Source organism: Gopherus evgoodei, chromosome 2 (assembly GCF_007399415.2).
Source record: "Gopherus evgoodei ecotype Sinaloan lineage chromosome 2, rGopEvg1_v1.p, whole genome shotgun sequence".
Lineage (NCBI taxonomy): Eukaryota > Metazoa > Chordata > Testudines > Testudinidae > Gopherus > Gopherus evgoodei.
The window spans coordinates 42,422,438-42,440,690 of NC_044323.1; the positions used below are offsets into that span (position 1 = coordinate 42,422,438).

Consider the following 18,253-nt stretch of genomic DNA (forward strand, 5'->3'; position numbering starts at 1 on the left):
TCACTGAGGTGAGCAAATCTGCCAATAAGTGCAGGACCCACCAAGGTAGAGGAGGAACTTTGTCACAACTGGTGTCAGGAGTGGGATCTGGTGTGCACAGCGCGGCAGAAGAAGGAGGGTGATTTAAAACCAAAAAAAAAAAAGTAGAGGGTTTATTTTTTTTTTCCACCACAATGGATGACTTAGTATGGGCATTGATACAAGCTTCAGCAGCTCAGCAGGAGGCTACCCGTGTCCAGGCAGCTGCCCAACAGGAGGCAATGTGGCTGCAGCAAGAGACTAATCGCCTGCTGATGGACCAGGCTTCTCAAGACCGAGCTATGTTGCAAGAACTGGTGAACCAGGTAAAGACCCTTACAGAGCTGAACCGTGACCATGAGAGGACGCAGATCATATGGGCCAGCCATTGGCTGCAGAAAATGACCTGGGAGGATGATGTAGAGGCATACCTTCTGGCCTTTGAGAGGAGAGCCCTACGGGAGGCCTGGCCTCATGATCAGTGGTCTGGCATCCTTGCCCCGTTCCTGTGTGGGGAGGCCCAGAGGCTTACTATGATCTGCCTGAAGAGGCTGCAGCAGACTACCCCCAGCTGAAAGCAGAGATCCTGGCCAGATCCGGGGTAACGACTGCAGTGCGGGCCCAGCGGTATCACGAGTGTAGGTACCAGAAAAATAAAACCCCGCAGTCCCAATTGTATGACCTCATCCATCTCGCATGAAAGTGGTTGCGAACGGAGTCCCAGAGTCCAGAATAGATACTAGAGGTTCTGGTCATCGACTGATACATGAGGGGACTACCGCCAGACCTTCGTGCCTGGGTAAGCCAGAACGAACCCTCCACCTGTGATGAGGTTGTTGCACTGGTAGAAAGGCAAAGAACAGCGAGGGAGCTGACCCGACCAGTTAAGGAAGAGGCACCCCGGGTTAAACTAGCAGCACTAAGCCCTAGAGCTCGCGTGACGGGGCCACCAGGAGAGCCCAGGTGGAAAAAGAGACGGGCGGAAGGCTCCCCAGAAGCCACAAAGAGTCAGAGAACTGAGAGGGAAGAGGATCAAGATGTTAGACTGCCCAAACTAAGAGACTGGGGAATGCCTAAGGCCCCATACAGATGTTATATCTGCAGGGAGTGGGGACATACAGATACACAGTGTCCTAATGCTGAGGAGCCTATGCAGTGTAACCTGGGGAACTGGGCAGACCCATGCTCCCTAATCCACCTTGTGGGGGTCTTACTAACCCCACATATGTACACCAGACCAGTAAAGCTAAATGGGGTAGAGACCACAGCATGGGTTGATTCGGGGAGTGCTATCACGCTTGTCTCGAGGAAGCTTGTGAAGTGTAGTCTGCTGCTGCGGGCTAAGCATATGGGGATAACATGCGTCCATGGGACAGTTGGTTATTACCCCACTATCCCAGTAAAAATTGAGATTCAGGGGAACACTACTGAGGTAGCAGCAGGTGTAGTCCCTAAACTCCCATACCCGGTGCTCATAGGGAGGGACTTCCCACGGTTTGGAGACTTACTCCCAGTCGGAAGATTGGAGAAAGAGGGGAATCCTGAAGTTAGTGAGGCATCCACAGTAGACTGTCAACCCCCAGTCTTCTCTGAAATATCCCCAGATTTATTTTCCTTTCCCAGACATGGTAGAAAGTCTAAAAGGGAAAGGAGGGCAGCTAAGGCCTTGGGAACCCGAATACTCACCCAAAGCCAGAGGGTCGCTTTCATAGGTAGGCGGACCTGAGCAGCTGAAAAGGAGGCCACCCAGGAGGGAGAAGCTCCTGAGTATGACCCCCACCCTAACGCTTCTGAACCAGTAGAGGCAACAGAGACTGGGCCCCTAGATCTTGGGCAGATTAGCCCCGGAAGAGGAAATTTTGGACGGGACCAGGCTGAAGACCCAAGGTACAACAACATTAGAAAGGAGGTGACTGAAATAAATGGGGTCCCCATGGAAGGGAGACCAGGACCCTACTTCATAATGAAGAAGAATCTCTTATACCGAGTTGCATCAGTACAGGGGCAGAAGGTACAGCAGATATTAGTACCTCAAAAACACCAGAAAGCTGTATTAAGTCTTGCGCATAGTCATCTTTTTGTGGAGCACTTGGGGGTAGAGAAGACCCTGGCACAAGTCCTACAATGGTTCTTCTGGCCCGGAGTACATGAAGAAGTGCGAAGGTACAGTGCATCCTGCCCAGAGTGTCAGCTGCACAGTCCCCGTCCCCACCTGTGGGTACCTTTAGTACCCCTTCCCATCATAGAGATCCCCTTTGAGCGAATAGCCATGGACCTAATGGGACCCCTGGAGAAGATGGCTCGGGGCCACCAATATATATTTGTTGTTTTGGACTATGCTACTCGCTACCCAGAAGCTGTCCCCCTGCGGAACACAGCCTCTAAAACAATAGCCAAAGAGCTGGCGGGGATCTTTGCCTGAGTGAGGCTACCAAAGGAGATATTAACAGACCAAGAAACCCCATTTATGTCAAAGCTAATGAAGGACCTCTCTACACTGCTCCATATACATACCCTGAGAACTTCAGTTTACCATCCGCAGACTGATGGGTTGGTAGAAAGGTTTAATCGAACCCTCAAGGCCATGATAAGGAAGGTGGTAAGTCGGGATGGAAAGGACTGGGACACCCTACTGCCCTACCTTATGTTCGCTATCCGGGAGGTACCTCAGGTCTCAATGGATTTTCCCCATTCGAGTTATTATACGGATGTCACCCCCGTGGCATACTAGATATCGCCAAAGAGATTTGGGAAGAGGAACCCAATGAGGGGAGAAATATAATAGAACATGTAATACAGATGCGAAACCGGATAGCCTGTGTCGCCCCTATTGTACGGGAACATTTGGAAAAGGCCCAGGAGGCCCAGAGAACCTATTACAATCGCCAGGCAAAAGTCCGACAGTTCCAACCAGGGGATCGGGTGATAGTGTTGATACCCACGGCAGAAAGCAAGCTTCTGGCCCAATGGCAAGGGCCCTATGAGGTGGTTGAACCCGTGGGGGAAGTAACCTACAAGGTGCGGCAGCCAGGACGCCGAAAATAAGAACAGATTTATCACATCAACCTTCTGGAACCCTGGCATGCACAAGAGGCATGCATAACTGTCCAAAAAGACCTAACCCAGGAAAACAAGTCTTCCAAACAGGTGAGAGTGTCTCCCGATTTAACACCAGACCAGAAGAATGAAGTGTCTGAGATGATCTTCCGGAACCAAGATGTGTTCTGGACAAAACTGGATCGAACAACTGAGACATATCACCACATCGTCACGAACCCTGAGGCCAAAATAACAATGAGGCCCTATTGGGTGCCAGCGGCCAAAAGAGAGGAAATAAAAGCAGAAGTAAAAAAAATGCTGGAGCTGGGGATCATCGAAGAATCCCACAGTCAGTGGTCCAGCCCAATCATGCTGGTGCCCAAACCTGATGGCACCACAAGGTTTTGCAACGACTTCCGGCGACTAAATGAAGTATCCCAGTTCGATGCGTACCTCATACCTCGCATAGATGAGCTAGTGGACCATCTGGGGAATGCCCAGTACTTGACTACCCTAGACTTGACAAAGGGGTACTGGCAGATTCCCCTTGCTGAAGACGCAAAGGAAAAGACTGCGTTCTCTACACAAGAGGGTCTTTTTCAATATACTGTCCTCCCTTTTGGACTGCATGGGGCCCCAGCTACTTTCCAGCGCCTCATGGGCAAGCTATTACGCCCGCATAACAGTTATGCTGCTGCCTACTTGGACGATGTGGTCATTCATACCTCAGACTGGGAAACCCACCTAGAGAAGGTGGAGGCAGTCCTTGATACCTTCAGGCAAGCTGGCCTTACAGCAAACTCTGCCAAGTGCGCTGTAGGGTTTACAGAGGCCAACTATTCTGGCTACATTGTGGGAAAAGGTCTGGTAAAACCCCAGGTGAACAAATTGGAGGCCATTCAAAATTGGCCCCGACCACGTCGCAAGAAACAAGTCCGGGCATTCCTAGGAGTAGTGGGGTATTACTGACGATTTATCCTGCACTTTGCCACAAGGGCAAGCCCCCTGACAGACCTAGTGAAAGTCCGTGGACCTGATCTGGTGAGACGGTCTGACACAGCAGAGGAAGCATTCACAGACCTGCGGACTGCCCTCTGCAGTAACCCTGTACTGATAGCCCCTGATTTCACCAAGGAATTTATCCTGCAGACAGATGCATCGGAAGTAGGGATGGGGGCCGTCCTATCATGGATAGTCGGGGAGGAGGAACACCCAATTCTCTACCTCAGTAGGAAACTCCTTCCAAGGGAACAAAATATGCAGTGGAGAGAGAGTGCCTTGCCGTAAAATGGGCGATGGAAGCGTTGCGCTACTACTTGCTCGGGCGCAGATTTGTCCTCGTGACCGACCATGCCCCTCTTCAATGGATGCAGCGGAACAAGGAGAAGAACACAAGGGTGACCAGGTGATTCTTATCCCTCCAACCTTTCCAGTTCTGTGTGCAATACAGCGCAGGGAGCCGTCACGGTAATGCCGATGGCTTGTCATGTGTCCACTGTCTGGCGTCTCAAGCTGCCCAACCCTTTGGTTTTGAGCAGGGGGGAGGGATATGTGACAGACCCAGGGCAGCGTGGTACAGGAGTCTGGTAGAGGGCAAATATACTAGTCACTGGCTGAGTAGTTTTTCTGTTCCCTGAGTGACTAGAGTAGGGGCTGCACTGGAGTAATCAGGAACCTGCTAGAACCAATTAAGGCAGATAGGCTGATTAGAACACCTGCAGCCAATCAAGGCAGGCTAATCAGGGCACCTGGGTTTAAAAAGGAACTCACTCCAGTCAGGCGAGGAGGAGCCAGAGGAGAGGAAGTGCATGTGAGGAGCTGGGAGCAAGAGGCACAAGGAGCTGAGAGTGAGATGCTGTGCTGCTGGAGGGCTAAGGAGTACAAGTGTTGTCAGACACCAGGAGGAAGGTCCTGTGGTGAGGATAAAGAAGGTGTTTGGAGGAGGCCATGGGGAAGTAGCCCAGGGAGTTGTAACTGACATGCAGCTGTTACAAGAGGCACTATAGACAGCTGCAATCCACAGGGCCCTGGGCTGGAACCCGGGGTAGAGGACGGACCCGGGTTCCCCCCAAACCTCCCAACTCGTGATCAGACACAGGAGGAGTTGTTCCAGACTGTGGGGAAGATCACTGAGGTGAGCAAATCTGCCAATAAGTGCAGGACCCACCAAGGTGGAGGAGGAACTATGTCACACCCCTCAACTTTGGCTAGGTTGCCCTAGAGTAATAGAGGTACAGTCGGACTCCGTACTACCCTGCATGCTAGCTCAACACCTTCTTGGCTTGGTAAGACTTGCCAGAACATACGCTCCGCTGTCAAACCCTGTTCACCCCCATGCCAAAGCTGTAGTATAGAGGTAGGATTTTGTGGATTCCATCAGCGTGATCATGCTTAATAATATGTAAACATGTATGCTAATTATTTTCTTAGTTTTTAAAGACGTATTACAGTGTTTTATTCATGTTAAAAATATATAGTGCACTATGCTTGGTGGCTGATCCTGTAGTTATCAGATTAGTGTAGGTGCAGTCATAGTTCTCCTTGTTTTCCCTGGCATGGAAAGGGTTTGTGCCATGCTGCCACCTGTTATGCTGGGAGGCCATAGGGAGTAGTGACCATGGAGTTTTCCAGTGATTGGAATGGTTGTTGTGTCCAGGTCTTCAGGCATTTAGTTCAGTAATGTTCTGAATCTGCAACAACTGCGTTTGTTGCCTGAGCAAAACCAGAATATCCCGGTGCACTTCCTGTTGCAACTTTCAATCTCTTTGCCTCTCAAGCAGCCACACTCTCCATTCTTGGTTCTCCACACTACTCATGGTTGTTTGGTCCTTCCAGTCATTGTGCTTGCAGTCAGCAGCTATAGAGAACGGGAGGATCTTGCAGAACATGTCCCACCTTGTTTGCCTGATCCAGGTCAGATATTCAACCGGCATGGAGGGACCACCTGTCAAGTATACCATGCCAGAGGTTGCTGATTAAAATAGATAGATACTTTATTATATTTACAGACGTAACAAAGGGAAAAGAAGTCTTAAGACTCCCTTTTGTTATTTCCGTAAATATCTTTAATAAGAAATGTTAATTATCACTTTACTTTTGAAGTACCTCATTACAGCATTGCTTTGCAGCTCACACCAAGGTGAGTACGGACTAGTGGGAGGGGGAAACTGTTGCATGAAAGTTGTAGACCAGGATGGGGAATCTTTTTTTGTCAGGGGCCATTGACTCACAGGAAAAATTAGTCATGGGACACAAAGCCCTGGGGTGTGGGGAGGGTAGAGGCTCTGGGGCTACCCCTAGGCTCCAGGGCAGGGCCAGAAATGAGGGGTTCAGGGTGCGGGGGGGAGCTTGGGGTGAAGGCTCCAGCTGGAGTTAGGGGCTCTGGAGTGGGGCAGGGAGTTGGGGTACAGCAGAGGTTCGGGGTGCGGACTCCGGCCAAGCAGCGCTCACCTCACTGTTTCCGGAAGCAGCCGGCATGTCTAGTGGTCAGGCCCTAGTGAGAGGGGCCAGGTGGCTCTGCACCGTGTGCACTACCCGCCCCCACTGCTCTCATTGGCCATTGGGAGCTGGCACTGGGGGCAGGAGCAGCATGTGGAGCTTCCCTGATCGCGCCTCTGCTGAGGGGCACAGGAACATGCTGTTGGTGAGCCGGCACTCACGGCTCCAGCCCCGTAGGGGGACACTGAGGCTTGGGGCTTTCAGCCTGCAGCACGGAGACTTGCCACATGCCAAATGAATTGAAGCAGTGGGCCAGATCTGGTCTGCGGACCATAGGTTCCCCATCCCTGGTTTAGATGCTGGATGCCCTTGGGTCTGAGTATAGGGAAGGTGCAAGTTTGACTGAATCTTGCCAATGTTTTCACAGGCAATCGTGATTTTGGCTGATACCTTGTGCTCTAGGGTAAGGGTGGGCAAACTGGCCCACAGGCCACATCCGGCCCTTGAGCTCCTGCTGGGGAGCGAGGTCTGGGGCTTGCCTTGCTCCCGCACTCCAGCCTGGGAGCGGGGTTGGGGGCTGCTCCACATGTGTATGCCGCAGCTCCCGGAAGTAGCAACATGTCCCCCCTCCGGCTCCTACGTTTAGGGGAAGCCAAGGGGCTTCGCGTGCTGCCCCCACCCCAAGTGTCGCCCCCGCAGCTCCCATTGGCTAGGAACTGCGGCCAATGGGAGCTGCAGGGGCGGCGCCTGTGGACGGGGCAGCATGCAGACTATAGCCCACCTGGCCACACCACCACATAAGAGCTGGAGGTGGGACCTGCTGCTTCTGGGGGCTGCTTGAGGCCACCTGGAGCCTGCACCCCATAGCCCCTCCCACACCCCAAACCCCTTGATACTAGCTCGGAGCACCGTCCTGCACCCCAAACTCCTGCCCAGCCCAGAGCCCCCTCCCACATCCTGAACTCCTCATTTCTGGCCCCACCCCAGAGCCCACAACCCCAGCCAGAGCCTTCACCCAACCCCCAATTTTGTGAGCATTCATGGCCCACTATACAATTTCCATACCCAGATGTGGCCCTTGGGTCAAAAAGTTTGCTGACCCCTGCTCTAGGGTGACAAAGACACAGAGAACGCAGCTGCTGCTGGTGCCTGAGGCCACTTGGGTCTATATGCTGGTTTGCAGCAATGGTGTCAGCAGAACTCATCACAAAGTGGCTTGTTTCTTCTCCTGCAATAGGAGACATTACCAAGGCCACCAGCCCTATAAGTGTTTCGGAGAGGATTGCAGAGCATCTCCATGAAAGTTTCATCAAGATTATTCAAGAGAATAAAAGGGACATTCCTCTTCAGATAAACAAAGAACTCTGCATGGGGAGAATTGTGGGCCCGCTGCCTAGCCTAAGAAGCCACCTCTATCTCCTTTCTTCTAACTCTGAGCACAGGACGGTGATGTAGATTGTGTAATTTAGACTGCCATATTTTTCTGAGTTTATTTTCTAAAATTTTACAAGTGAAGAATGAAAAGTTGGTGCTTTTTTTCTCTAAACATGTGAATCAGATGGGCACCATTTTCAAATAGGGAGAAAGGGGATGTTGTTGCCCTCCATCGCCTTCTGATATGTATGTCAGAGTTGCTTGGCTTTCATCCAGCTTTGCTGCTCATCCCTGTCCTGCTCCAGGTTTAGCGTCGCCTGCACTCTATTGACAGAAATAGGTTGATTGTGACTAGGCATTGTTCCGGGATGTGGTTTTATTGCGTCAGTGGCACGGGGTGTTTACATTGGTGGGAGACAAATTAAGGTGTGTATGCATGTAAAACTATGTTGAAACAAGTCAACTTCTGTCAACTTAACTTTGTAGTGTAGATCAGACCACAGAGTAGGAATGGCAGCAGAACAGGGAGAAATTAGGTGACTCCAAATATGTGGAGGCCAGTGAGATGTTACGTACTGTCATCTAAGGGGTCTCATACCACAACTAGCTCAATCGCCTGAGCATGTCTGCATTTTTTCTGGTGTTGCAGTAACTAAAAAGGACTCTTGGAAAGTATGTCTTGTTTTTCTTAAACAATTGAGAGCCTGACACTGATGCTTTTCTACCATAATTATTCTAAATAACAGTTGAAATTGTCAAGAGGAGATACACTCCTTGGGATAGCTCCTCAGCTCTGGCTTTGCACTGCCTCAGGAGCCAGGTGTACCCAGAAAGTTATCTTAAAGAGGCAATGAAGGATTTTCTCTCCATCAACATAGGGATTGTGCCAGAGCACATGGCATGCTGCCTGGTCCTTGGCTGGCACAGAAGTCTCATAGGGACTGCTGCAGCAAGTATAACTTTAAAGAAGTCCTTAGATTGCTTTCAGTTATGCTGGTAGCTGTTATGGCCCTTAGCCAGCTCTGCACCAGAGAAATTGAAAGGTTACTTGGAACCAACTTTCCTTCCTTTCCTCAGCTATGGCAGATATAAGCTTGGCACATCAGAGGATTTGGGGCCCCATCCTTCATACAGTTGAAATATTAAAATGTACCAAACTCCAATTTTAAAAGAAAAACTATACATTTTTCCAAATTGTCTCTGAGAGCTGATTTAGGTTCAAATCCTGCAACTGCAGCGCATGTGGTGAAGAAGCTCTATGTCGACAGGACAGAGCTCTCCTGTTGGCATAAAAAAATCACCTCTGTGAGTCGCATAAGCTGTGTCAGCTGGAGAAGCTCTCCCGCTCTCAGAGCACTGTGCACATGAACGCTAATGTTGGTGTGACGCTCGGGGGGGGGGAGGGCTAGTCACACCTCTGAGGGTACGACTACACTACAGTATTATTCCGATTTTACATAAACCAGTTTTGTAAAACAGATTGTATAAAGTGCACGCGGCCACACAAAGCACAATAATTCGGCGGTGTGCGTTCATGTACCGAGGCTAGCGTCGATTTCTGGAGCTGTGCACTGTGGGTAGCTCTCCCATAGTTCCCTCAGTCTCCCCCGCCCATTGGAATTCTGGGTTGAGATCTCAATGCATGATGGTGCAAAAAGTGTCGTGGGTGATTCTGGGTAAATGTTGTCACTCATTCCTTCCTCCGTGAAAGCAACGGCAGACAATCATTTCGCGTCCTTTTTCCCTGGATTGCCCTGGCAGACGCCATAGCATGGCAACCATGGAGCCCGTTTTGCCTTTTGTCACTGTCACCATATGTATACTGGATGCCGCTGACAGAGGCAGTACTGCAGTGCTACACAGCAGCATTCATTTGCCTTTGCAAGGTAGCAGAGACAGTTACCATCCCTATTGTACCGTCTGCCATGCCATTGTAAATTGGCGATTGAGATGACTGTTATCAATCGTTCTGTACTGTCTGCTGCTGTCATGGGTGCTCCTGGCTGGCCTTCGCTGAGGTCAGCTGGGGGTGCAAAGACAAAAATGAGAATGACTCCCTGGGTCATTCCCTCCTTTACATTTTATCTAAAAATAGTCAGTCCTGCCTAGAATATGGGGTAAGTGTACTCGAGAACCAGTGTACCCGAGAACCAGAGAGCACAGCCGCTCCGTGTCAGAGCCCCAGAGATCCCGCAGAAATGATGAGCTGCATGCCATTCTAGGGGGTGCCCCTGCAACAACCCCACCCGTTGCTTGCCTCCTCCCCCAACCCTCCTGGGCTACTGTGGCAGTGTCCCCCCATTTGTGTGATGAAGTAATAAAGAATGCAAGAATAAGAAACACTGACCTTTTAGTGAGATAAAATGAGGGGGAGGCAGTCTCCAGCTGCTATGATAGTCCAGGCAGGACATTAAACGGTGGGGGGGAAAAGGAGCACAGCCGTCCGCTGTTATGATAGTCCAGGCAGTACAGAATCTTTTCTTTAGACATGAAAGTTTGGGGGGGGGGGCTAATGGAGCTCAGCCCCCAGTTGCTATGATGAAGATGGTTACCAGCCATTCTGTACCATCTGCTGGGAATGACCAGGAGTCATTCTTATTTTTACCCAGGTGCCCCCGGCCGACCTCACCGACACCAGCCAGGAGCACTCACAGGATGGTGAGGACGGCTATCAGTCATTTTGTACTGTACTGTCTGCCACTGGGGAGAGGAGGGGAGGGGAGAGGATGCTGCTGTTCAGTGCCGCAGCACCACGTCTACCAGCAGCATGCACTAGACATACGGTGACATATAAAAAAGTCAAGAAACGATTTTTTCCCCTTTTCTTTCACGGAGGGTGAGGGGGGAGTAAATTGAGGAGCTATATCCTGAAACACCCCAGACAATGTGTTTGACCCTACAGGCATTGGGAGCTCAGCCAAGAAGGCAAATGCTTCTCGGAGACTGCGGGGACTGTGGGATAGCTGGAGTCCTCAGTACCCCCTCCCTCCCTCCCTCCATGAGCGTCCATTTGATTCTTTGACTTTCTGTTACGCTTGTCGCACAGCACTGTGGACTCTGTCTGTCATAGCCTGGAGATTTTTTCAAATGCTTTGTCATTTTGTCTTCTGTAACGGAGCTCTGATAGAGCAGATTTCTCTCCCTATACAGTGATCAGATCCAGTATCTCCTGTACGGTCCATGCTGGAGCTCTTTTTGGATTTGGGAGTGCATGACACCTGTGCTGATCGGAGCTCCACGCTGAGCAAACAGGAAATGAAATTCAGAAGTTCAAGGGGCTTTTCTTGTCTACCTGGCCAGTGCATCCGAGTTCAGATCGCTTTCCAGAGCAGTCACAATGGTGCACTGTGGGATACTGCCCGGAGGCCAATATCATCGATTTGCGGCCTTATTAACCCTAATCCGACATGGCAATACTGAATTCAGCGCTACTCTTCTCGTCAGGGAGGAGTACAGAAACCGGTTTAAAGAGCCCTTTATATCGATATAAAGGGCCTCGTGTGGACGGGTGCAGGGTTAAATCGGTTTAACGCTGCTAAATTCGGTTTAAACGCATAGTGTAGACCAGGCCTGAGTTACATAAGTTTTGCCAGCATAGGTTGTCGTGTAAACATAGTCTTAGTCTCAGTCAAAAATGTGAGAGTTGGTAAGAAACAGGAAAGCTCAACAAGAAAATGTGAGCTTAGTCAAGTCTGAAAACATAAATGCAGTTGTGCTGTAATTTATTTCCCATCTCAATTTGTAATTAGCTTCCATTTTATGCTGGGCCTTGCTAACACCAGACTCACTGGCTAGTCACACATCTGAAGATTTTTTTCTGAGCCCTCATAATTTTATAGTGTGCATCAGAAGGCTCCCATAGTTGTGGTAGGGATTTAGCACTAGTGAAAGGAGGAGAGAGGTTGACATGAATTAGGCAAATAAACATGGCAGAGATTGTCAAATAGACAAGGTTATAGGTGCAGCATAAGAACCTGAATAGAAGAAAGGGAAAAGCACAAATAAGCATGGATTTGCCCTTTAGACTGCTATTTTTGAGGCATTGACCTCATAATATGTGTAAAGCACCTAACACACTTCTGGCTGTTTACATAATTTACAAATATCTGTTCATAAAGAGAAAGGGAGACCAAGCAACTGAGTGTGGAATGCTGCAGGTAGCTAGGTGGGAGTAACGGGTTTCTTCAGACGATTCAGCTTTTATTAGGGATTTGAAAAATTGAGCCAAAGTCAAATACCAGAATTCCTATTTAATGAAGAACTTCCCTGCTCACATATTTTAAATATATTTGAATCTATTTGCAGATTAGGCAACCTTTCTAGATCCAGTGGCTTCAGGTACAGTTCTGTGCAGCAATAATTCCCTTAAGTTGTTTATGAAAGTATTTTGCATACATACACATTCACTGATCTTTCTCCTCTTGGAGTTGATTTTTTTTTCTAGTTATAAACTGTAAAATGTGCAAAAGATATCAAATTGATGGGTTTATGTTTGAAGTGCTGTCTGTATTCCTCAGGGACATGAATACACTATTTACCTGATCAGTTCTTAGCTTTGCAGTCTACTCCAGCAGGCTCCCAGATTGCATGCAGAAGAGGGACAAAAGCCATCAATATGATGTTATGCATAATCAGCTATAGCCACCAGAAGTAAATCTTACGATTTGAAAAAAGCAGCAGGTGGAAGGAAGGAAGAAGGAAAATATTTTATAATCTTGTCTGAAAGCTAACTGCTTGATATTCATAGGAGGCAATAATAAATTGCATGTATATCAGCTGCCAGAAAGAAGGAAAAAAAATTTGGTTCTGAATATAAGGGTGTATTTAATTTGCTCTAAATAGATGTTTTATTGCCTGTATTTCAGGTTTGATTATTCTAATACCACTATTTTCTTGTCCTATTACAGCCGTTACAGACCATTTTATCTGCAGTTATCCAGCTTTCCTGTTCTCAACTATTCTGCTCCAAAACCTTATAGTCCATTTGATGTAGATAAGAAGAATGCTAGTGGCCAAAAGCAAACTCAGTCTAAACAAAGGTTTGTTGAGGAAAAAATATGGAAATTCCTTCTTCAGTCTCTAAGAAATTGACTCTCTTAATATTAGTTTACATGGGGCTCTATACCAATACCAGTGTCTCATTTGTTGAATATACTGGTAATTTTGTCCGTTTTTCTTTCTCCCTCCTTTATCCTTTATGTCCTTTTTTTTTTTTTGGATGTACAAATGCAGACATCATAAACATATTGTTGTGGGTCAATGCAGGCTGTGACACTTCTTCTCTTTCCTCTTTTCCACTGCTGATACCTTGCCTCTGTCCTCCTCCTGGATGCCCTCCAGTAAGTACAGCACCAAATGAATTATCTTGGCTTCGTTATTGGCCAAGAAGTGACAGTCAGTCACTTGCTGTTCACTTTAATTTGCCAATAAAAAGCTGAAGGTTAACTAAATTTGTTTAAAACTATCATCCTAAATCAAACTACATGATGGTGAAGAATGCACTTCATTTACATGTAAACTTAATTTTCTCTAAATAAAACAAAATGTTCCATATCCTAATATTGCTTGAACTTATATCTTCCTTGAGAGGTGAATGGTGAGTACTTACTGTATGAGTATACAGGCAATAAGAATATGCAGTTGATCAGCTTTGTTCTTACCCTGCACTTAAATGGTCACATGCTGTATTTGGCACTCAGGCTGCACTTTGAACACAGCTGTTCAAAGTTATGCTTTTTGGCAAATTACATGGGTGATTTTTTATCTAATAAAGTGTCTAATGGGGTGCTTTCTGAAGTATCAGGCTCTGATTCTGACCCTGAACTCCTTCCAACCAGTCATTTAGTCCACTGGAACTGCTTTATGGCATTGACTTCTAAAACTGATGTTACAGCATTCACTGTAGTGAATTCTAGAGATAGTGGGCTGAGATGATAACTTCATTCTAAAACTCTTTTCTGCTTCTCATAACTTTCTCACTTTGTCCTTTTGGGTTGAAATTTAAATAGTGCACCTATCACTACCTGTTCTAAAATTAAGAGCACAGTCAAAAATCATCTAAATTGACAGTCAGTTATGTTTATCATATTAATTCATAATAGCTTCTGTACTGCCCCAGTCCTTTACACTGCTCTCAATATACTACACTGCTAGTGGTTCTCTCTGTTGACGCTGCCATGGCAGCAATCTCCTGCTTCCTATCTGCTTTGATTGTAGTGCCTATGGCTTTGTGAAAAATGAGGCAAATGCAACGCAGCAGAAACTGTCAGGGCTTTGTAGGGATTTCTGATAGTGCTCCAGTCACCTAATTTAGCACTAAGGGTATAGAGGTGAGGTGGTTGGAAGGCACGTTCCTGGACTTAATATTTCTCCTAAAAAAAGAGAGAGTGAGTGTAGTGTGCTTTTTATTTTTTTATTTGTTTTGTCAGGAATTGGAGTGGGCAAGGAAGGTATCGTCTAATAGTTAGAAACCTCTGGAGTTATGCTCTTCTGCTTAATTTTGACTTAGCCTACACTAGGAGCCTAGGTCTATATATCTACGTTGCTCAGAGGCGTGGAAAATTCACACCCCTGAGCAATGTAGTTACACCAACCCTACCCCTGGTGTAGACAGCGCTGTGTCGATGGGAGGGTGACAGCTGCAGCACTGTAAGTGTAGATAAGCCCTTAATCTATTTATTTGGTCCTTGTCCCATCTGAGTTCCTAACTAATAATTAAATTAGAAATAATGATATCTCTCCATTCACAGCCAGAAGGAGAAATGGTTTTGTTTGTTTTGTAAATCTGAAAGAGAAGATTTTGTTGCAGGAAAGTTGTCAGAAACACGTAGTTCTGAATGCAGTAAGGCCTGTGGTCATTCTTCTTTCTTCAGATATTGAGTTCCACAGTCTTGGTCATATGAAAGTTCTGTTTACCATGCTTACAAACTTTCCCCAGTTGTTCAACAATTCCATGGTTCCAGTGGAACAGATATATGGTAAAAAGATAATGATTTTAGAAAGAATACCTCTAGTAGCTAGATCCAGTCCTGTGGAATTTGAACATCAGGAAGAGGATTGAATTGCATTCTGTATTCAGTGGAGAACCAATGCAGAAAGTAGAGTTCTAAGGTTATATACTCAAGGCAACCTGTTGTGCTGAGCAGAAGTATTGCTACCTTTTGTACTAGTAGGAGCTTTTTCATGTGGTTTCACTTTCATATAATGAGTTTCAGTAATCAAACCTAGAGGTCACGTGTGTGGATTACTGTTACCAAGTCTGAGTCAATAGGAAGATGCTGATTTTGGCTAGACAGGGAGATGGTACTGCTCATTTGATGTAAAGGAGATGTGGGACTGGGTGCCATTGGCATACTGCTGGTACGGCATTCTTGTCACACCCACTTCCCAACATGTTCATGTAGCTATTGAAGAATGTGGAGTAGAGAACTGTGCCTTGTAGTACTCCACAGGTGAGGGCTCTGGAAGTAGAGGAACGGTTGCTGAAAACAACCCTCTGGGGTTTAATATGAGAAGGATCAGGGGCATTTTACACCTTCAACTGTTAATGCCTAACTCACATAGCACTCTTCATCAGTAGATCTCAAAGTGTTTTACAAAAGAAGGTAACCATCATTGTTCCCACTTCACAGATGGGGGATCTGAGACATAGGGAAGCAAAGGGACTTGGCCTGCTGGGTGACCTTGGACAGTGCCAGAGCCTGGAATGGAAGCCAGGTTTCCTGAGTCCTAGTCCAGTATTCTGTCCTCTGAAATAAATCTTTGTTCGCTCTGATTTGATTGATGTTCTAAAATGTTGGGTTCTCTTAACACTTTTACCGTTTTGTAGTTAGTAAGTTTAAAGGCGCAACTTCATATGGACGGATAACTGACTCTTTACATACAACTTTTTTTTTGCTAACAGAAACAAAACAAATAGTGACAAAGACTGTGGTGGTCTAGTTCAAGTTCCTCTAAAGGATAAGAAAAAGAAAGGGTATTGTGAATGTTGTATGAAGAAATATGACGATCTGCAAACTGTAAGTGTAACATTGTACACACAACCCAATCTGTTATACAGTGCTTAGAAATGTCGCATCAACAAGTATTTTTCTGCCTAATAGATATTAATTGACTTAATGATATACTCAAAAGTTATTTTAAAAAAAACAAACAACAAAAACAGAAATCTTCTCTCTAGTGGAATTTAGTGCTGTCTTGCTGACTACACAAAGGGTCGCTAAGATTACTTATAGTTACATCTCAGAAACCTAGTCAATTAGAGTTTAGGAACACTTGCTCTTTTAAATTGCCCATTTATGCACATCGAGTATTTGAAACAACTTTATTTTAGCCAATATGGGAGTGAATGAATGTCTTTGCACCAAATGTTAGTATATTAATATCCAGACTGACATGCAGAATTAGGGCTTGTCTACACTACATGCCGTATCGGCAGGCAGCAGTCGATCTGGGGGGGGTGTCAATTTATCGCATCTAATATAGATGCGATAAATTGATCGCTGAGCACTCTCCCATCAACTCCGGTACTCCACAAGAATGAGAAGCACAAGCGAAGTCAACGGGAGAGCATCAGCTGTTGACTTACCGCAGTAAAGACACCACAGTAAGTAGATCTAAGTATGCTGACTTCAGCTACGCTATTCACGTAGCTGAAGTTGTGTATCTTAGAATGACCCCACATGGTAGTGTAGACAAGCCCTTAATAGTGGGGAGGGCAGTATCAGAGAGATACTTTTTCGAAATGTGCTCTTCTGTATAATTGTTAACTTTTGCTGGTCTAGAATAGGCGTCTAAGGACCCAAATCCATATGACCTTGTATTTTCATCTTGCTCCTTCACTTATGCTAAACTTGTTTGCATATGCTGTATAAATTTATTAATATTAGACTACAGTAACTCATCACTTAAAATCATCCCGGTTAACGTTGTTACATTGCTGATCAGTTAGGGAACGTGTTCATTTAAAGTTGCGCAGTGCTCCTTTATAATGTTGTTCGGCAGCTGCCTGCTTTGTCCACCGCTTGCAGAAAGAGCAGTCTGTTGCAGCTAGATGGTGGGGGCTTGGAACCAGGGTGGACTGGCAGCCCCTCATCAGCTCCCTGATCCTCTAAATTCCATGTGCAGCAGCCAGCCAGCAGGCTATCAATTGCCGGCAGTTCAGCTGTCCCTCCCCCCACTGCCATGTGCTGCTCCTACCCTCTACCTTGGAGCTGCTCCCAAGAACCTCCTGCTTGCTGTGCAGAGGGTAGGGGGCTAATATCAGGGTGCCTCCCCCAACATGGTCCTGCTACCTCCTCCCCCCTCCCCGCTCCTGCCACCCATTTACCCCATCTCCATTGAGAAGTGGGGGAACACGACAGGGCTCTGGACAGAGGAAACTTGCTAGCAGCAGCTACTCTCTCAACTTGCTTAAAAAGGCAATGTACTTAGGGCTGGTCTAGACTACGCATTTAAACCAAATTTAGCAGCGTTAAACCGATTTAACCCTGCACCCGTCCACACAACGAGGCCCTTTATATTGATATAAAGGGCTCTTTAAACTGGTTTCTGTACTCCTCCCCGACGACAGGAGTAGCGCTGAAATCGGTATTGCCATGTCCGATTAGGGTTAGTGTGGCCACAAATCGACGATATTGGCCTCCGGGCAGTATCCCACAGTGCACCATTGTGACCACTCTGGAAAGCAATCTGAACTCGGATGCACTGGCCAGGTAGACAAGAAAAGCCCCTTGAACTTTTGAATTTCATTTCCTGTTTGCCCAGTGTGGAGCTCCGATCAGCACGGGTGGCGATGCAGTCCCAAATCCAAAAAGAGCTCCAGCATGGACCGAACGGGAGATACTGGATCTGATCACTGTATAGGGAGACAAATCTGTTCTATCAGAGCTCCGTTATAGAAGACAAAATGACAAAGCATTTGAGAAAATCTCCAGGCTATGGTAGACAGAGTCCACAGCACAGTGCTGTGCGACAAGCGTAACGGAAAGCCAAAGAATCAAATGGACGCTCAGGGAGGGAGGGAGGGGGTACTGAGGACTCCAGCTATCCCACAGTCCCCGCAGTCTCTGAAAAGCATTTGCATTCTTGGCTGAGCTCCCAATGCCTGAAGGGTCAAAAACATTTTCCCAGGTGTTTCAGGGTATATGTCATCAATTTACACCCTTTCCGCCCCCCCGAAAGAAAAGGGAAAAAAATCGTTTCTTGACTATTTTCAGTGTCACCCTATGTCTACTGCATGCTGCTGGTAGATGCGGTGCTGCAGTGCTGAACGCCAGCATCCCCTTCCCGGTGGCAGATGGTACAATATGATTGCTATCCGTCCTCATCATCAGCCCGTGAGTGCTCCTGGCTGACCTTGGTAAAAATGGGAATGACTTCTGGT

At 47.1% G+C, this 18,253-nt stretch overlaps 1 protein-coding gene across 6 annotated transcripts in view; it reads left to right on the plus strand.

Annotated features, from left to right (window-relative positions):
• The window catches only part of DBF4 (DBF4 zinc finger), a 59,743-nt gene that overhangs the window by 37,764 nt on the left and 3,726 nt on the right, over nucleotides 1-18,253 (plus strand). For all 6 annotated transcript variants that reach the window (XM_030550484.1, XM_030550487.1, XM_030550489.1 and 3 more), the window contains 2 exons: nucleotides 12,777-12,908; nucleotides 15,773-15,887. In XM_030550484.1, coding sequence (XP_030406344.1) covers nucleotides 12,777-12,908; nucleotides 15,773-15,887 — 247 coding nt within the window. The remainder of the gene's footprint in view (nucleotides 1-12,776; nucleotides 12,909-15,772; nucleotides 15,888-18,253) is intronic.